At 47.0% G+C, this 19277-nt stretch overlaps 8 protein-coding genes across 8 annotated transcripts; 4 read left to right on the top strand and 4 right to left on the bottom strand.

Annotated features, from left to right (window-relative positions):
• The first annotated feature begins 35 nt into the window (after positions 1-35).
• Positions 36-2352, top strand: V1513DRAFT_462872 (uncharacterized protein). Its single transcript, XM_066899951.1, has 3 exons — positions 36-1647; positions 1692-2085; positions 2142-2352. Exons 1-2 carry the CDS (start codon positions 122-124, stop codon positions 2005-2007), a joined length of 1842 nt encoding a protein of 613 aa, XP_066754996.1. The 5' UTR covers positions 36-121; the 3' UTR covers positions 2008-2085; positions 2142-2352.
• Positions 2353-3651: 1299 nt separating this feature from the next.
• Positions 3652-4619, bottom strand: V1513DRAFT_439645 (40S ribosomal protein eS25). The gene is made up of 3 exons (XM_066897243.1): positions 4549-4619; positions 4142-4442; positions 3652-4088 (listed from the first exon to the last, which is right to left on the bottom strand). Exons 2-3 carry the CDS (start codon positions 4440-4442, stop codon positions 4060-4062), a joined length of 330 nt encoding a protein of 109 aa, XP_066754995.1. The 5' UTR covers positions 4549-4619; the 3' UTR covers positions 3652-4059.
• Positions 4620-4761: 142 nt separating this feature from the next.
• On the top strand, positions 4762-6125 carry V1513DRAFT_439642 (uncharacterized protein). The gene is made up of 2 exons (XM_066897242.1): positions 4762-5587; positions 5638-6125. The coding sequence occupies exons 1-2, from the start codon at positions 4879-4881 to the stop codon at positions 6027-6029; spliced, it is 1101 nt and encodes a 366-aa protein (XP_066754994.1). The 5' UTR covers positions 4762-4878; the 3' UTR covers positions 6030-6125.
• A 169-nt stretch (positions 6126-6294) lies between these two features.
• Positions 6295-7211, top strand: V1513DRAFT_439640 (mitochondrial import receptor subunit Tom22-domain-containing protein). The gene is made up of 2 exons (XM_066897241.1): positions 6295-6797; positions 6851-7211. The coding sequence occupies exons 1-2, from the start codon at positions 6309-6311 to the stop codon at positions 6875-6877; spliced, it is 516 nt and encodes a 171-aa protein (XP_066754993.1). The 5' UTR covers positions 6295-6308; the 3' UTR covers positions 6878-7211.
• Positions 6962-9253, bottom strand: V1513DRAFT_439638 (uncharacterized protein). The gene has a single exon (XM_066897240.1). It carries the CDS (start codon positions 9017-9019, stop codon positions 7358-7360), a length of 1662 nt encoding a protein of 553 aa, XP_066754992.1. The 5' UTR covers positions 9020-9253; the 3' UTR covers positions 6962-7357.
• V1513DRAFT_439636 (uncharacterized protein) lies at positions 9176-11597 on the top strand. Its single transcript, XM_066897239.1, has 2 exons — positions 9176-9620; positions 9837-11597. The coding sequence occupies exons 1-2, from the start codon at positions 9398-9400 to the stop codon at positions 11270-11272; spliced, it is 1659 nt and encodes a 552-aa protein (XP_066754991.1). The 5' UTR covers positions 9176-9397; the 3' UTR covers positions 11273-11597.
• A 106-nt stretch (positions 11598-11703) lies between these two features.
• On the bottom strand, positions 11704-12511 carry V1513DRAFT_457161 (PQ loop repeat-domain-containing protein; the record flags this gene model as incomplete). The annotated part of the gene is made up of 2 exons (XM_066899609.1): positions 11704-12435; positions 12485-12511. 2 exons carry the CDS (start codon positions 12509-12511, stop codon positions 11704-11706), a joined length of 759 nt encoding a protein of 252 aa, XP_066754990.1.
• A 777-nt stretch (positions 12512-13288) lies between these two features.
• Positions 13289-19254, bottom strand: V1513DRAFT_483399 (uncharacterized protein). Its single transcript, XM_066900415.1, has 15 exons — positions 19037-19254; positions 18735-18962; positions 18619-18676; positions 18467-18557; positions 18315-18415; positions 18139-18258; positions 17992-18085; positions 17866-17940; positions 17058-17818; positions 16957-17005; positions 16824-16929; positions 15496-16690; positions 15298-15446; positions 14273-15243; positions 13289-14189 (listed from the first exon to the last, which is right to left on the bottom strand). The coding sequence occupies exons 1-15, from the start codon at positions 19165-19167 to the stop codon at positions 13579-13581; spliced, it is 4740 nt and encodes a 1579-aa protein (XP_066754989.1). The 5' UTR covers positions 19168-19254; the 3' UTR covers positions 13289-13578.
• Positions 19255-19277: the final 23 nt, after the last annotated feature.

Here is a 19277-nt window from a genome sequence, read left to right as displayed (position 1 = left end):
AAATTACGGTATAATAGTTTTATATTGGTGCGAATATTACCGGGGACACATCTTCTCGATATCGTCTGAAAGCGCCAATATCTGACATCTCTCCAGTCCGCCGCCATTTCCTTTCGTTCCTATGTCTGCCCCAAACACTACTTACGCGTGGCTCAATCAAATGTCGGCAGTCGGAAGCTCTGCGACTGGTGTTCCTCATGCTAGTGCACAGAGCGCTGCTCCCGCGAACCAGCCTATGCCATCATCTGCTGGTCCAATCTTTCAATTTTCAACTCTTTTGTCTCAGACTTCTAATTCTCCTACCTCGCAGTCGGATGCAATTCATACTTCAAGTACAGGGCCTCAAAATATTCCTGCCGCATTTGTTGACAATCAAAAACAATATAGTCAATCAGAGTCGGCTTCTTGCCAACGAGAGGCTCAGTCCCTGTTTAGCGGTCGGATTCCTGCTCCAAGAGTTAACGAATCCACTGCCAAGAGTCACGCAAGTGAGAATGTAAGTCGGCCAGTTTCATCGTCATCTTCGCAGAAACCAGCACTGTCTTCACCTTTTGCAAGTTTACTTCACTATCACCAAGGTAGCGAGGCAGCCACTACGAGTCAAGGTTCTGAGAAAAACAACGGACAATTGCCGTCATCTGCGCAACTGCCATCGGATTCCTCAATGTTTGGAACCTTCCCAAGAGTGTATGGGGTATCGACGAGCCAAGCGAGTCTGCAAGGAAGCCGGTCAGGCTCGTCGTCACCTGTACAAGTACCGTCGCCTTTCTCTGAAGCCACATCGAAACAACCAGAAAGCTGTCAGGAATTGAAAGCAGGAAGTTACGCAGCATCGTCGTCACTATTGAGTGCTCCATTGTCTACTCCAGGTGTAATCGATAATGTACAAGTTACGTCTTCTAGCAATGACAAGGGATCGGCCACGTCGAAACTGAAATCAGTACAGTCGAAGTCCGCCCAATTGCCGTCAAGTTCATCATTCGTATGCCCTGCGACCACATCTACGGAACGTGATGCTTCGAAAAGCCCTCAGTCGTCCGTTCGAAACGTTGACCACGAAGTGGAACCTTGGGCCACTGCAGCACCAATATCTACACTCGCAGACCCGGCGCTGTCACTGAACGGGACTGTTACCGGATCTATAAATACTCCTGTGGCGACAATTTCACCTCAATATAATGAGTCGATTGCGGCTATTACAAGTGGAGTCAAATCTCTTGCTGAGGTCCAGAAGGAGCCCTCAAATTCGAAGCCATGCAGCTACGGCATCGATGACGAGGATGAAACATACCTGGAAACAAGTACCACATCTCTGGATAGCGTAGCAACGGCGGATATGAAGTCGCACATTCAGACCGGACAGATGTGCCACGAAGACGAATCCAGGGACGGGGCACTGAAACGTACCAACACATTCTTGATCACAGAAATCGGCGTGCTTACAAAACAAATTCAGGCCTTACGACAAGAGAATGAGCGGTTGCTGAAGTTGGCAGAGAATGCCACTGCAATCGAATCGCAGATGCAAAAGGTTATGGAAATGAATCTTAACTTGACTGTCAAAGGCGACAAGATGCAGAATGCATTTGCAATTATCGACAATGAGAGTTCCCTGTCTGTGAGAACTATTGCTATTTACGACTGCCCGTAAGTATGTGTCAAGGAATAGTTTACCGGGCTAACGCGGTAAGGCATACTGTGGCTACCGTTGAGGATGACTTGGACTTTATCATGCCAGAAGTCGTCGTCATATATTCTATGCACCCCTCTGAAAGGACTGTTAATGGCCAGAAAACGATTGTCCGAACGATAAAGATTAAGTGCGGGTCTGAGATCGTAGCGCAATGTATATATTACTTCCTCAGATGGAGAACAGACTATAGGAATCTCCGGATGACAGTTACATGTTCACAGCCTCTGGAACATGCATCAAGCACTATGACTGCACAAGTTCCCGCTGGAGAAGATTCTTCAGCAGTGCCTCCCACAGCTCCCGCAACATTATAATGGACACTTTCTTGAAATTGGGATCCATATTATTGTCATTCGATACATATCTGGCTTGTCCCATTAAGCCGTCAATTGGTAAAACGAAAAGTTCACTCGGTTCTATATGAACGCCCGTTAATCCTGATATATAGTGGCGTCGTTGATACTTGAATTGCCAAATACATCTGGATCCAGCTAATGGATAGAAGACAAGCCTGTCATAAGACTCGCCCATGATTTCTGGCGTCGATGCCCGCAGCTTGAGCCCTCTGCACAATCGCTTAGTTTGCATCCGGCGGCACTATTCCTCCGGGACCTCTCGTGCTGCTGGCTATCATTGCCAATTCGTCTTTCGTTACAAGATTCAAATTATCTCATTTATCTGGTTACTCTGATGGTGGGAAGTATTTCGGAATTGTCTTTCTATAAACCTATATGTAACAAGGAATCAGCTGGATACGATTTGCGATTAATCGTTATTCGTATTCGTAATGTCAAATACGATTACCATGAAGGGATTAACTAGGGAGCGCTGAGGTTGGTTACTCGCAAAAAATCGTATATTCATGCACGTGACTTCATTATCTGTTTTTGTACCAAATTAAGCACGGATCGAATATTCGGTGAATAATATTCGTTATTTATTCGGCGAATAACGAATATTATGCGAATAAAATGCGAATATTATTCGCAGTGGATGGGACTTGCTTATAACGAATACGAATAATGCCGATTACTGCGAATATTCGTATTCGGAGCAGCCCTACGTAAAGTAATCGTATAGTCTACAAAATAATCGTATAGTAATCGTATTCCTAATTAGGTATGACCTGATAAAATTTACCCTGACAACGCGTGGAACGCGGGTTGTCTGTTAAACATACTACGAACGAACTCTTGGATCTGTTAGTTATCATTGCCGGTCGCCTGATAACTTGTTATTGCTGTGCAGCTTATGGTCTCGCATGCTCTTAAAGTTGGGCCCCGAAAGGCTCAGCGATCCAATATTGAGAACTACTTTGACGAAGAGACAGTAGCTATCGACGCCATTGAACAGGGATGGCTGCCAAGGTCGTGGAGGGCCCTCCCAGAGACTATCTTGCAATTCCAGCCTCTGAAGTGGCCGTTGAGAGATTATTTAGTGACGGAAGAGGACTTCTAGGGTTGGTTAAGACGGCATTCGATGGAGTCAGGGACTATGAGAAAGCTTACTTTACTTGCAGACCACTATTCAACTCTTTGTCCGGTTTGGCATCCGTTCATGTTCGTGATTCTTCTAGCAGCTGTGGCCCTACCGCCGAATTAATCGCACCGTTGACGCCTGATCCACCAGCGAGCGTGTTGTTGGGCCGCGTTTACAATTGCGTCGGCTGCAACTTTAGTGATGTCGTTGCGGAGGGCGGAAAATTTCTGGTTCAATGTGGCGGAGGGTGGGTGGATGGCACCAGGATGGCGGGGAGATTGTGACGAGCGTATTCTTCTAGTAGCGCTAGGATGTCAGGTAAGTTGAGCACGCCTCTCGATGCATTTCGTGTCTCAATATTTCTCGTTTACTGTGTTATATGCCAGAGGTAGATAATGCGTCTCGCTGCTATGTTACAAGGGCCTGGGTGGGGAGTGGTATGACGTAAAGTCATATGCAACTGACAAGATCTAACTCAACGATTTGATCAATAACATAGATGGCATTACGAACTTTGGCGTTTTAACTCGGCACATTGATTCTAATATTGAAACCCAAATTTGACTATCTTAGCTTGAACCTATTATATGTAAAACGGGAATTTACAATATATTATCCGCAATAGCCAACTCCTGATTCGCTGTTAATGACGCGCTCGATCTAGATGCCTTGCGACACCTAGATGTCGCCCGTTGACCACTGACATCGCAACGCATTTGAAACGCAAGGACATTTATTTATACAAAAATGTAAATTACATAAAGCTTGAAATGTCATCCCAAACGCTGGCATCAAGCTATGCAACTAAAACTTTACTCCGCTTCTGTTCCGACATCTTAACCCTGAACTTTTTCGCTTATTTGATTGTGATTTGATGATTAGGTCTTTTACTCATCAGCAACAGCAACCGCCCGAGCTAAATGACCACAATTAATATTCACCTTATACCAACATTATCGTAATACATACTGTAGGTCAACTGCTTGCTGTGTCCAACGACCTGTTTAATAGTACCTCTGGCCTCTAACTCCCTCAACGCCGCGCGGGCAACAGATCCGCTAACCTTCATACGGTCAACTAGCACACTGACGGTGACAAGCTTGTATGTCGAAACATCCTTAATAAGTTTGTCGTACGTGGGCTGATCGAGAGTAACGGCGTGCTGAGCCTTATCCTTAACCTTTCCCTTGGACCATTTCTTTTTGGTCTTCTTGCCGCCAGCGGATGCAGCCGCTGAGATCTGGGCCTTAGATTGCTTAGCGGGTGGCATCTAATGTCACTTAGTTAACACCCACTTCTCCCCAATTCCAAAACAATTTGACAAGCTATCAAATAAATCCATGATACGGCAAATGTGTAAATAAAGGAGTACTCACGGCTACTATAGTCTATGTACTATGTACTCAAAACCGATATATGGGAGAGTTCAAGTGTAGTAGATGATATCTACATCAATCAGTTTCATCAAAGGGGAAAGCATCCCAAAGGAACCTGAAATCGCCGTGACTGCTAAATTTCGGCCGGGTAAATAGTAGGGTAAATAATAGTAAGGGCAAAGTGAAGCCCTATCATTTTCTATGCGAGAGCGTCTCTAACTGATCAGAAAGGCCGATTTAGATATTGGGTTAGGGTTGTAAGCGAATTGAGACTGTCTTGGAGTTTGATGAGACCTAATAATGGGGGCTGAGTGATCTATAGTAGCTATCATGGATTTCTCTGCTCTTCTTGCAAACGAGATCGCAAAGAAGAAGCAAGCTGCGACTGTGGTCGCAGGCAAGAACGATGATGATGCGAGTGGTAAGCAGGTGCAATCTGATACGCATCGCTTCATTCGACGGGCCGACATGGAGCACGCTCGCGAGCAGGCGTATCTTGCGGAGAAAGCACAGCGGGAGGAAGCTAAGCGGTTAGAACTCGCGACGCGGCGCCAGCAGCAACAGGAGGAGGAAGAACAACGGGAGCGCAAGCGGAGAGATGCAGAGCAGAAGTATTATGAACGGAAGCGTGCCAGAGAGGAACAGGAGGAACTGGAAAAGCAGCAGAAGAAATCTAAGTACAAAGGTCGTGGGAATGCAAAATCACCGACTCCTGATGCTAGAGAGGGTACTGCTGAGGCAGAGGAGCTTGCGAAGATGAGTGAATTGACCGAGAAGGATATTGTTGACCGGTTACGGAAGTTGCGTGAACCTGCTCGTTATTTCGGAGAGTCGGACAAGGCCAGACTACGCCGAATGCGCAAGGCGGAAAAGAGAGCTGAAAATTCCGATGAGAGAATTGAGGAACTCTTGGCTACTATTGATCATAACATAGTTGGACAAGACATCAAATCCGAACAGGCGAAGGTATATCTGCAATTGGAGAAATACGTTCGGTACCTTTTAAAGGAATGGGAATGGGTGCTTGTTACGAGAGATGGTATGTAGGAAGCCGTTTTATTTATTGGGCCTTTGATTGACATGTGATAGATACGCCTGATCAAGCGTACGCAACCTTAACACAAACAAAAGGATATCTGCTGCCGCTCTTTGAGCAACTTCGAAAGAAAAACCTTCACGAGCAAATATATCCCAGTCTAGCAACGTTAATGATGTATTTGCAACAGCGTAAATACCGCGACGCGAATGATGCTTACCTAAAGCTTAGTATAGGCAACGCAGCGTGGCCCATCGGTGTTACAGCCGTAGGAATTCATGAACGTAGTGCGCGGGAGAGAATTACTGGACAAGATGTGGACGGGAAACTAGGCAAAACTTCGGTGCAGATAGCGCACGTTATGAGTGACGAAAAAACTAGAAAGTGGCTGACGGCGGTGAAAAGATTGATTACTTTTGCGGAGGGTGAATGGCCCGAAGATTGATTATAAATTGTTGGGTATGGATCTGGCGCATTGGTGTATGGTTGCGTTTAAATATTGAAATAAATCGACATTACGGTGCCTATAATTTGTGATACGCTAAATATCATTTCGAGTCCATACGCTCAGTAATATGATCCTGCACTTAATATACTATACGAGTATTTACCAGAATCTAAAAACGATATGAATAATCAGAATTAAGGATTATGGAATATTCATGAGAATAATGGGGCGATGTCGATGAATTTGACTTTAACCCACCGCCGCACCTGTTGATTCATGGGAAACGCAGCGACCGATTTTTTTCCCATCGCCAGCTCGCCACACCAAAATAAATATCCTCTTCCGACAGCAAATCAATTTCGGTTTGGCACAAGAACGCTCACAATGGTCCAGATCACACCAGTTAGCGTCACTGACGAACAGACAACGGACGTCCCATATGAAGACCGGGACGAAGACTACTCCGACGTCACAGACTCAGAGTCCGAGTTCTCCGATGTCGAAGACGACGACAACGACATCGCAAACGAGACTTTCGCAGACAGAATTATTGCTCTGAAAGACATTATTGCACCACAGTACCGGCCCATGTTTTCCGGCGCGTACGGAAAGGCGCAGGGTGTGCTAGAGTGGTCACTTAAGGCTGCCTGGATCGCTACAACAAGCGTCATGTTCCTGGCTGCGCCCTTTGCTTTGGTCGCCAACAGTAATATGGAGTCGTCGGCGGCACAGATGGGTATGCGACAGATGCAGGAGGCTAATGAGGTGAGTGCTCGATACAGCTGTTGACGCTGCGATTAATTACTGATGCAATCTAGATAATTGCTCCAGGCGCAAACAAATAATGGAAAACCATGGCAATTCTTGTAAAAATCTCTCCTACTATGATTTCATTGTACAAATATTTTCGTTCAAGATGCAATGAGAAATGCATGGCTGGTCTACTCTTAAGAAGCGCTATTTTAATTTGTCAAACAAAACCTCAAACAGTCAATTATATATGAAAAAATAAGGTATGTATAAGTACAACAACAAACTAATGGATACCACGAAATCCAAACCACTACGAACGAAGAAATTTATCCACTACCTCATCCTCAGTAAAGCATGTCCAACGTGTTTGTCGACTCCTTCAACAATCATGTGTCGGTCAATAATACTCAATAAATAACCTAACCGTTTTCATGTCCCTGCCCAATGCGTAACAATATATGATATAGATGGGAAACAAATAAACAAATAGCTAAATCTAGGTGACCGAAATGTGCGACAAAACCAAACAATGCAAATCAAACACTATGCGTCGACGCGACTCGTTGTTGCCGTTACAGTCTCTGTATCTCTGCCTTCTTGGATTTTACGGCTTCAGGCGCTAGAAGTTTAGCAGCTGTAGGTAGCACTTTGTCTTTCGGATGTGTAGCACCGGTATCCTCGTCCCTAGCGTGGATATCCGTAACTATTTCATGTGAACCCTTCTCATCTCCAGGATCATGTGGCGTATTAACAGCCATCTGTCGCAGCTCCTCCGTTTCGGGCAAGACGTCGGGCGCTGTCGTGCTGTTGGCGTTAGTATTCGCATTGTTAGCGACCGCAGCGGAAGTCGCTGCACGACTCTTTTTTCCCTTCATCCTCGCCTTCTCTAGCAATCGCTTCCTCTCCGCCTTGATCTTGCGTTCGCGTCGTGCATTGATGTCGTACAATCGCATGAGATATACAGGTTGCACACCAAAGACGTCTTCGAACTCACAAAACTGGCAAATCCAGATCGGCTCGCCAGGTTTCGGCCGCGGACGGTGACGCTGGCGAGGCACACGGGACTGAGGAGTCAACGACTGACGCTTTTCGCGTACGTCCGCATCCTTTGGCGGTGGGGCTTGCCAGACCCCTAGCGTACCGGGCTGCGCGGACAATTGTGGAGTCACTCTGTGAGATTCCCTCGCGTTGATGTCGGCGGTATGATTCTGAGCAGCTTGATCAAACAATGGCGGTGCAGGTTTGAGCAGTGGCTTGCTACTCTGGGTTGGCTTCCGTTGAGTGTCTTCTTTTGTGCTTGGCGATAGCGGAAGTGGAAACACAGACGCGGCAATGAGATTGTGTCTGTATTGGATCGAAGCGGATATTGGCGACGGAAAAGAAAACTTAAAATATTTCAGAGACGGGACCACAACGCCATTGTCCTTCTTGACCTTCTCCTGGTGCATACCAGGATCGCGTAATCTCGAGGTCTGGGCGCCATCCGCCGCGGATGTAAGCCGATCCGCAGCGAAAAATGTGCTGCGCGGGGACAACGGCTTGAAGTGGTGGTGTCTCATGTGGTGGTGTAAGTGCTCGAGTTGGCGACGCAGACGGAGCCGTGACTGGTGCCTGTCGACGATAAAGTACAGCGAGGACGAAGTGGAGATGTGACCGATGGTGGCGGAGGAAGCCGGCATGGCCATCAGAGGACGCAAAGATGTCGGTATCTTTCTTTTCTTCTTGTTCGACGAGATGTTCGCACCCGCGGAGTGGTAGTGGTGGTGGTGGTGGTGATGATGGTGATGGTGATGATGATGGTGATTATGATGGTGGCGGTCTGGATGGGCATAATTATCAGGAACTGCGGCACCATCAGTGTCACCGTTGTCGCCCGCTGTGTCTGCGTTCTTATCGGCCAGCTCTGTGAGATTCTCAGTAGCGTCGGACTGCTGCGCGGTGCAGTAGACGACGTCGAGCGAGCGACCTGCGCGGCAGTCGTAGGTATCCCCATCGTCGCAGGACGAGGTTCCGTCGGACACGTCGTCACGGTCATCGACATAGTGGTCATGGACGAGACAGTGGCTGTCGTAGGAGCCAAGGCTGTCGAGATCATCGACGTCTTCGTCCTCGTCCTCAGACAACGATGGCGGCGACACAGGGAGACGGAAAAGCTTCGGGGGAGGAGCGGGGCAGTCTGCGAGAGGAGCCGCTTGCCGGCCGCGCCGAGGCAGCGGCAGAATTGTGCGGTGCATGACGTCGCGACGACTGTCAGTCAAGAAGAGTGTTGTTGTATAATATAATTGATACCCTACGACGATCTGAACAGCGGTAGAGTAAGCAATTCGCAAACCAACCTGTAGAGAGTCCTCAAGTGCGTGGTGGCCTTGTGCCAAACCAAACCCCAGCGGCCGGGTAAGTCAATCTTGATCTCGTATTGCCGTGCCGCTGGGAGAAAACACGGCCGACTTCGCGTCAAAAGCAAGTTTCCCCCCTCCTCATGCTGCGTGCCCACTTTTCGGTTCTGCTCTGTCTCTGTCTCTCTTTCTTATCTCGGGCCTTTCCCTGCTCTATACTCGGTTTACTACTTACAGATTTCTAATCTTCTCTGCATTCCAGACGACATCTGCGCCATGCAGGACGCGGCCGCGGAAATCACCCGGTGCATCTGCGGCCACGACGAGCTGCAGACCGACGATCCCGATATCGACTCTGGCCTGTTCATCCAGTGCGACAAGTGCCAAGTCTGGCAACATGCCTACTGCGTTGGAATCGGCCCCGATGACAATCTCACAGACGACTACTCCTGCGAAAAATGCCGGCCCGAGCTTCATCTTGTCGTCGTCCGACCGACTGGGTATGTATTCTCGCCGCCGCCCTGCGCAGAGTGGTATAGTGGTAGCGGGTGACAATGCTCTATTGGCAATGCAATGCATGTTCCGTACGACTCTTCGACGATTGAGCCGGCGGTTTCGTTGCGTCGTAGTAGACTCGTGGCGGAGGCAATGCCTATTTTCTCTTCCAGCTCGCCACTGTCACTCTGTACTTTCAAAGTAATACTAACTGTCGACAGCAAAACGTCAAAATACATCCCTCTCCTCGAAGCAAAACAACCGCGACCGAAAGAGCGCTCATCTCGACACTCCTCCCGGTCCGACCAATCGTCCTCCCGAAGAAGCAACTCTAGCTCGACCAGCACTGCAAATCCTGAATCCTCACATAAACGGCGCTCGACGCTAAATTCGCGTGATTCAGCCTACGAAGAGGTGTTGCGCCGTGTGTTGGAAGTATCCGCGCACGAGACATCTGGTGGTGTTGGCGCGAGTGACACTGACGCGACGAAGTCCGGACGATCGATGAGGGGCAAGAAACGTGCCGCACAAGCCGCTTTTGAGGGCGACGAGCAGGAGCAGGCAGTTAAGCGTGAAGATGACAACGAAGACGAGGAGGAGATGCATCAACACCGGCGGCGGCGGCGGATACATGGATCCAAGCAAACTCACGACGATGAAGACAGTAGGAGCAGCGAGGAAATGAAGATGATTGAAAAGGAAATGAAAGATGAGAGCACCGAGAACGGCAACAACGAAGAAGTGGGGGATAATAACGAGAGCGACGAGGATGACGAAGAAGATATTTCTGACGACGTTGTAGCCCGACGAGCACATCGGAGCGGACACAATAAATCATCTATAGGTAAGCGCGACCGGGGTAAGAGATCGCGGGCGACGCAGTCGCCGAGTGAGACTGGGGATGAAAATCAGTCGTCGCGACGGTCGCGCAATGGCAGGGCAACTAGCTCGTCGACAAAGAACTCGCGAATGAATGGCTCACCAGACGAGAATGAAGATGAAGACGAGGACGCAGAGTCAGAAGAAAATTCGAAGTCACGCGCATCGCCGGACGACTTGCACGTTGGTGTAGAAACTACCTCACTTACACCGGACGAAAAGCCGGTCAGCTTGAATAAAAAAGAGACTGATGAGGAGGATGTCTCAAAGGCATCTACTAAAGGCAAACCCGCTCCTGCAACAACATTGTCGAACATTACTCAATCGCGCAATCGACGCTCACGGAAACAGCAGACGATGGTAGACAGGGACGACGACACCGACACGTCGACAGCGACTGGACGTGCCACTTCAGTTGGCACCGCTGTCGAGAAGCCATCAAAGCCCCGGATTCCGCAAGGCAAGTCAAGTATCGTGGAGATGCGGAAACGCGTCGCCGCCATCCTCGAATTTATAGGTCGTACACAGGTCGACATGGCGATTGAGCAAGACGAGCGCAAGAAACTGCACTCCCAACGACGCAAACCCGGGTCTCCATTGACATCGTCGGTTTCGACGTCGGCGACCGCCACTGCCAGCGCGGCCGTGATTACTGAAGAAGACGAAATCGACACGCTTTTTGGCACGCAAAAGATTAGTCTCGAGATGATGGACGGTCTTACGCGCAAACTTCTGATATGGGAACAGCAATTTGGCCGCCATGGTGACAAAAACTGACTTTACTGCATGTCTATAACTGTCCATGGTAAGAGACGATAGGCTGTAATGTTACGCTTCCGGCATGGCGCCATTGCGATCGTTTTGTGATACCTGCGGTTTTGCATATTTGGGTTGCTTGTAATATACGGTTTGCTACTTAAATGGTGTTAATAGTCTAACACATGCCACGTTGTGAGGACGGAATTGGGTAGTTGTTACGATACATTGGTGTATTAATAGGATTATTGCTCTAAAATTTTGGTTTTGAAAGACAGGATGTGCGAAACAAGATGAAGATGACTTTTTTGTAATGATATCTGTAACCAATCTAGATCCGATTTAACTAATTTGACCATTGCCAATGCAAATGGCATGCAGTGATGCCGACCCAAAACCAAAGCAAACTATGTACAGTTATCGTGCTTCTCCAGCTTGTTTATTTGACGTTATTATCTGCTTCTGTCACATCCCTTTTCGACATCAGTATGCGACTTGTTCAGACTTCGACCGATCCTCAACCACCACACGAAATGCGACACAACGATTCCCGCCTCCATAAGTGGAACAAGAAGATACAGCACCATGCCCAAATAATCCTGTTTCTTCGGATTGCCGTCCTTATCCGTCTGCGCAAATAACAAACTCGCAAATGATAAAATCGCTCCCGAGCAGTCAATGGCTAAGAACCAAAAGTTGATACCAACGACTTGCCCTTGCCGTCTCCAGAGCTCGAAATATGGAGGCACGAGACCAATGACGACGAGGACTGCAGCCATGACGCCGATGAGGAGGAGTGGCCAGCATGTCGAATTCGGGCTGTTGTGGCATAAAGCGGAGCTCTGGAGTGGAATGATTGCTGCTAATTGAAGGCCAGCGCTGAATGCGACCACTAGTGAAACGACGACAAAGGTTTTTATGAACGGGAATTTGAAGCCGTAATAGAGGCACTGTGCCCATGTCACGAACGACAGGAATGTGAAAATTTCCGGCTGGATCATGAGAGGAAGATTAGGTCGCTGGACGATGAAATATATGCCAAACAGAATGCCAGCATAGGCCCAGAGGAGGAGCATTAGGTGTGGTAGGCCATCGGTCGATTTGCGCCGGAAGTTGGTGTAGATTTGCGGGATTAGCTGGACACACCAGAGGACGGTGCCGACCAAGCCTAAGGCCGTCGCGACCTGACATTGTTAGAATGAACAATAGATATGAACGACGGAGAGAACACACCTCGTTGTTGTAGTTGTAGTCTGTCATGTTGTTGATCAAAGTATATTTGTCGATAGACGAGCGAATTGACAACAATATATATCCGCAAGTGCCAGAAGCATATTTACAGTCGACGCATCAGGAAGCCAAAGAGTGCCGAGCAGATTAACAGGGAAAGAATGACCGTTTAGAGAAGTCTCGAGCGGCCATCACAGAAGTGATGCGGGCGATCAGGCCGATGCGCATCCCTTCTCGCCCGTGGCCAATAAACTTCGGCGCGTGATGTCACATGTACAGCAAGCAATTCACGACTGTTACTAAGTGTACTTTTGCGTGTTTTGAACGCGATGAATCTGATTTCTAAGCGATTGAGGAAGCCCCTACCGTAACCTTCGGAGTTGTGTGTGGAAAGAGGGGAGTTGGGGGCCACAATGAGTGTAAGTTGGTGACAGAGCCCCACTGAAGCGTCACTCAGACTCACCATTTAGTCGTATTGAAGAAGGGCATCCCATGTTCGTTGCAGTTTTACAAAGGTCACAGTCTCAAGCACTACGTCTTCAGATGGACCGACCGACCGACATGAACCCGAATCTAATTGTCGATGTTACGATCGAGTATCATGGCCGGGATAATTTTGCCGTTTCTGGAAACCGTTATAGCTTCACGTCATTTTTAACCTTCCGCCGGATCTCGGCTCTCACTGGATGTCTTGCATTTCCACCCCCTGAACTCTGTTTGATCACTCATCTCATAATTGAGCTAGTGTACGTGCTTTATACTGTAGTTTAGAGCACAACAGGGGGAGTAGCGAATGTATCTGGTAAATAGGGCAATTTGATTTATTCATAGCCAATCATTATCCTTGAGTCTAATAACTATAAGTTGCGCATGCTTTGTCAAAGCTAAAGTAAGAAGTTGTAAATTGAGGCAACTTCCTTGACATTTTGTAATAATACGCATGAGGTCGTAACAGTCTTTAAACGCCAACTTGTTTGACCAACATGCTCGTGTGCGCAGTGTTACTAATGATATTTGTCTCCGTCGCTATAAATATCGAAGCTATGCATGTAGCTATTGCGCCAACACAACGCAAGAGTAATGTGTAGGCACATAGTCTATACTCGGTCTTCTTTCACGTATCTCACAGTCGCTCCGATCGTGAACTCTCCCGTAGGGATTACAGAACGAACCAGTCGACTTTGAATATCCGTCCCATGCATAAGGACCACATCTCCATGGCCTAGCTCCAACTGCAAAATCGGCTTGAATCCACTCTTTCTAGTATTTGACGGAGGCACGCAGGTTGGACTTATACTGTCATCAGTACCAATATCGGACCATAACAACATGTCAATTTCTGCATTAGTCATCGCTTGGCTACTAGAATTGTGCAGCCTGCTGGTGGCTACGTTGGCGACTTTGTTGCGAAATTTCATAACGGCTCGCGACCCCAGCGAGATACTCGCGATTGTCTCGCCGATGTCAGTCTCGGAATCACTATGATAACCGATTCTTTGGCACTCGACGTGAGCAATGCTAAGTACTTCGTTAAATTGATCACAAGCTTGAATGCCTTCTGCAAGAAGAATATCTTGGATAAAGTTGAGAACCATTGGAATTGCTTTCGGACAAAGGCTAAACGGCGTGGATTTGTGTAACGTTTCACAAAATTTGTAATGTGCACCCGCGTTGTGTGCGAAATATTGGGCCAGAGTGCGAGAAGCCACTATTCAATAATAATTCATTAGCTGCTGTTCATTAGTATAGAGAGACTGACTCGGAATTTAAAACAAGAACAGAAACTGGTACACTTCGTATTTTGCACAGGGTATCGACGGAAGATCGACATGACACTCTTGTATTCTTTTAATATATCGTCGGGACCATTGGCAAACTCGCATAAGATCTTATTCGGGATCACATGATAAATCGTGCCCTCAACGTCCTTAACCTCATATTTCATAACACGGTAGCAACCTTGGATACCAAAATCCATTGTATGACTGGATACGGATACAATGCTCTCGTCTGGAATGACATCTGTCGAAATTGGTGTACCAGTGTATGTCGGATACAACCCGCCCGGTTCTCGTCTTGAGAGATAACTGTCGACACGGTCTAGAATCAGCGATTTCTCGTCACACCCTGGAGAATTGCATATCCATCCCTCCCATGCCTCTCTACAATTCAGTTTACCGCATTTATGGCAGTGCCAACCTCTTATGGACAAAGCATCTCGGACGTGCGGCAATGCGAGCAGATCGTACGGCATCGGCTCTCGATAGTCGAGGCTCGCCAACGCAAGGAAGTCTCCGTTATACTGCAATTTATCGGCAGGTTCTTCGCCATTGACTTTCCAAAATTGAGAACAGTCTCCGTTCAGGCACATGTATCCCTGCTTATAAATTTGGGGAAATAACTCTGTGCAGTCAGAGCATCGATGCACTTCTATCTCAGAAACTGGCAGATCATCTTTTCTATCATTGGGATTATGCCACCATGGTTTAACAGTCCTATCAGTCCGCTCAAAGCGAAACTTCCAGCTTTTATATCGGGTAGATTGGTCCAAATGCTGCCATGCATGTGTCACAAGAAACCAATCCATGACACAATATTTATGTGGCACCTTGACTGGTGAAACTGGACAATCACTCCCTAAAACCAGGACGAGAGGCGAGGCACGCTTTTGATTAGATATCAAAGCCTTGATCGCTTTGTCAGCTGATCCTTGCGAGCTTTGAAATTGGTGTTCTCCTGAATCCGATTCCAAATTGCGACCACTGCATGTACCTTTAGCATTTCATTGTTGTAATAAATTAAGTCGGCTGACTTACGCATGCAAGATTACAACATTGTCGCCAATATAATCGCTTTGAACAGTTAAGCCATCTATTAAATAGCCTAAAGCGACTCCGTTATAAGTATAACATCCTGACTGCAAACTTCGGAAAAAGGGTACAGATTCACAAAGCTCTTGACGTGTCTAGATATCTGTCAATTCGCGACTTGTCAGAGCGCACACAAAGACATACGTCACACCACATAGGAACTGGCATAATAGGGTCAGGCTTTTCAATCAGCACCGGAGTGGGGTCACTAATCGCCCTCTCTGCCGGACAGAATTGAATTGAAGTTGAAATTGCGATAGGAGTCGCAGTAGATGGTAAATTAGAGGTCATTTCCAGAGCCGGAGTGGGAGGTAGCATGGTAGAGACAGTAATCTTATTGTATAAAGGTCTGACTGGCTCGAGAACACGACGTGTTGCTCTAGCGATATCATACCTCTTTACTATTGGCTCCGATATTCGAAGCTTAAGCGCTTTCTCAGCGAAATATGGAACCGTTTGCTCGCTCAGGACGTGATTCTGGGGTAGCATCTTAGAAATCTGTGACAGCTTTATGACATTCTGCGAATTTTCAACTGGAATAAATCTGATCATATCGGACACCATTGAAAGGCTCGAATGCTCGCGCGCACAAGCCGGCTGAACACCAATGTCCTGTGACACAGACAAGGACTCTCCTGCGCTCAATACGAAAGGGATTGCTTCTAACTGTCTGTGTCTCCCCATCGAAGACGTCTCCTTCATCCGCGCTGTAATCCCCACAGCATGAGCCGGGCCGTGCAATGCCATTTCGTATTGCGCGGTTGCAGACCTTTCCAATGCCTGTGGCTGTTGACATAACAAACTCATGGACCCAGCTTGACTTAACTCTTTGTTACCTCTCACCGGACGTCCAAGCTTCCAACACACTGAAGACAATTGGTCACTTTGTTCTAGATTCTGCAACCGGACAGCCTCGCTCATCTGCATCTGCTGACACATATGCAGATTAGCATTTGCACCAAGTTGGACAATATGGGTGGATGGTTCAGCGGAGTTGGATTTTCTTGATCTTTTCCGACGCAGAGTCTCTTCTGGATCAGACACCGGTGCAGCATGACCAGTGGAGCATTCCTTGATCAATTTGCGAACAGATTTGCAATGGCTCTGCTTTCTTCTACTATCAGGCAAAATTCGTGCATTTGACCGGCAACGGTTACTTGTAATGCCGGTTTTTGTTTTGACATCAGGAAATAGTGTAGGGGAAATATCTGCCGCCAAATACGCGTCCTGCAGGCTCCGCTTGATCGTCAATCGGGTACTTTGACGCGCCGTATCCACCCAAGTCGACTGAAGTATCGTCAAATTATCCGCACTCATGGCCATAAATAAGTATTGACGACTATTGCAAATATGGCATATAGTGGGTGAAATGTAATGGAGAAGTCCAGATACAATTCCTGAGTAACTAACACTAGAAAGATATTGTGTCCCCTCGCGTTGGAGGCTTATAGTGAGCTAATGTATACCCTTACCCTATCCACGAATCGGTTTTACCAAACAACCCGTAGCACACAATAATGACTATCATGTCAACTGTGAACTCAGTAAGCGCATTTACATAATATACAGAATCATAGACTAGGATTTACAGTGAATCATCCATACTAGCAGCTCCACCAGGCATCCACGCAAAAGCCGTTGACGCAAAACTAATCTAATCATAAGTCCAAGTCAATGTCAATTTCAAACTCTGTGTTAGCGATGACGTCGTCAACGACGCTGCGTGGCTGTTTGGCCAACTTTTCTGCCAATTTCTTCTCTTTCTCAGCCTCGATCTCGTCGTCAATCTCATCGACGTGAATTGGATTGGCAACAACACCACTAGCTTCTTCCGCAGAATCGTAATACATTCGTGGATTTGTCTTCAATCTGCTAAATGGATCGGAAGTTACTTGCGACTTGTTCGCCAGCATCGCCTTTCGTCGTACTTCGGTTGCTTTGATTTCAGCTTTTCGAATTTCATCTTGATTCGCACGGCGATTTCGTTCATTGACCTTGGCAAGCATTTGCAACGGCGATTCCAGAACAGTGGTAGATAATTTTACCGTCTGGCGGTGGTCGATAGCACTTATCTGTCTATCAATTTCCGCAACCTCTTCCATATCACCATGGTTCATAGCAATCAATCGTTTCTGGTTAAGCATCGTTTTTTGAATAACTGCATTTGTTGGAAGATTAGACGACAGTAATTGCCGAAGGTCGATCATCGCGTTTATCTCGTCTGGCGACAGCGTTCGCTCACGCATTTTTTGTAGTTGCTGGAATTTCAAGTCGATCAGCCGTCTGGATAGAAGTGATATATTATCATTTTTGACTGCATGTTTCCATGTATCAAATTCCTCCGCGGTAAATGGTTTGTCGCTACAAACGCCCATTTCAAAGATCTTTTCGCTGGACCCGTGAGTAACCAGCAAGCTTGAGTTCACTGTCCGGTTCATGAATGAATATGTCTTGCTTTCGATTACGGCTGTGATTGTTAGCGAGAGAATAAAATATTACTTGAATAATATTTACCTTTAACTTGACACACACGATATATCTCCTTGTGCTTATATTCGTTGTAGCCAATATTTATGCGTACAAAACAGTCTGTTTCTAATTAGCAAGCACGAAACGGCTCATCATAGAGTGGTATCCAACCAACTGCGCATCTGTCAAATTCTGGATAGTGACAATATTTGGCCAACAATGTCCGACCAATTCGAATTTTGTTAACGTCATCTACGGTCAGTTCCTGTAGGACGATTATTATCCAATTTCGCAAAATTTGGCGAAGAGAGAGCTTACTCTGGGAGTGGCTGTGTCTGCCCAGACAACATCGTCCTCAGCTTCCACATCTATTTCATCCTCGTCGCCCGCGTCTTCGTCATAGTGTAACTTGGTACCGCCATAATCATGATCCTCGGTCTAGACAACATTTCATTAGTATTGTATATGGCATGAGGCGCAGACTCGTCTCTTACTCGTTGCCGTGCACGGAAATTCTTCTCTTCACGCTTCTTCTTAAGTTCCGAAAGCTGAGACCGCTTGCTCAAAGCTCCTTTTGGTGTATCACGCTTGGAACCTATCCGGCGTTAGTCAGGCCTAATACAAAATATTCTGAGGGATGGTGTACTTCTCGTAAGGGCTTTCGTCTTCTCTTTGCCTGCCCGTTTGCTTTCTTTAAGACGCTGAGCGAGATACTTTCGTTCATTAAATCGTTGCATCTATGACACAGTCAATATCTTCGCTGTGATCTGCAAAATTTGCAGGGAGCAAATTTCATACCTCCTGCGATCGTTCAAAAAGAATCTGTTCCCGTTCAAATTCACCAAGAGATTCCAACCTATCCCCGTCAGCGCCACTACTTCCTTATCTCCTACTCTAAGAAAATGATATCCTACCAATTCATGTCTTCCAAGCTTTTGTATTTGCCCTGCAAAGGGTACGGATTCACAAATTCGTCGTCAAGATCACCCTCATCCTCAGCGTTTCTATTCTCAAATTCATCGTCTACACCATTGTGCATTCCCCGACCTTTGGATACTTCTTTGAGATCATCGAATGCATCGCGATCGTCCTCATCCTCATCCTCAGCTAGCGAATCGAGGTCACCTTCGTCGCTCTCATCTCTATGTCCACAAAACAATCAGCATACTATTCTAACCTGCTCATCACCACACGTGGATAAGCGACATTAACATACCGAGTTTTTCGTCGGCGCTTAGTTGTAGTTGCTTTCCTCTTAGTTCCGCTTAATTTGCGTGATGGTTTCGACGAAATATCCTCATTGACGCCCTCAGCAAGAGCAAGCAGGTCCTCATCGAGATCAGACATTGCGTGTCGGAATGTGAAGTGTAACGTTCAACCAATATCTTACGGCATCAATCTAAATGTACGTTGTGGCAATGCCAGTTGTCACGAGTGGGAAGTCTTTGTGGATCTCG

The sequence above is a fragment of the Lipomyces chichibuensis genome (genome assembly GCF_038497645.1).
Source record: "Lipomyces chichibuensis strain CBS 12929 unplaced genomic scaffold V1513scaffold_6, whole genome shotgun sequence".
NCBI classification, from domain to species: Eukaryota; Fungi; Ascomycota; class Lipomycetes; order Lipomycetales; family Lipomycetaceae; genus Lipomyces; species Lipomyces chichibuensis.
Note: the sequence above shows the minus strand (reverse complement) of the source record. Positions and strands in the feature narration are given on the sequence as shown.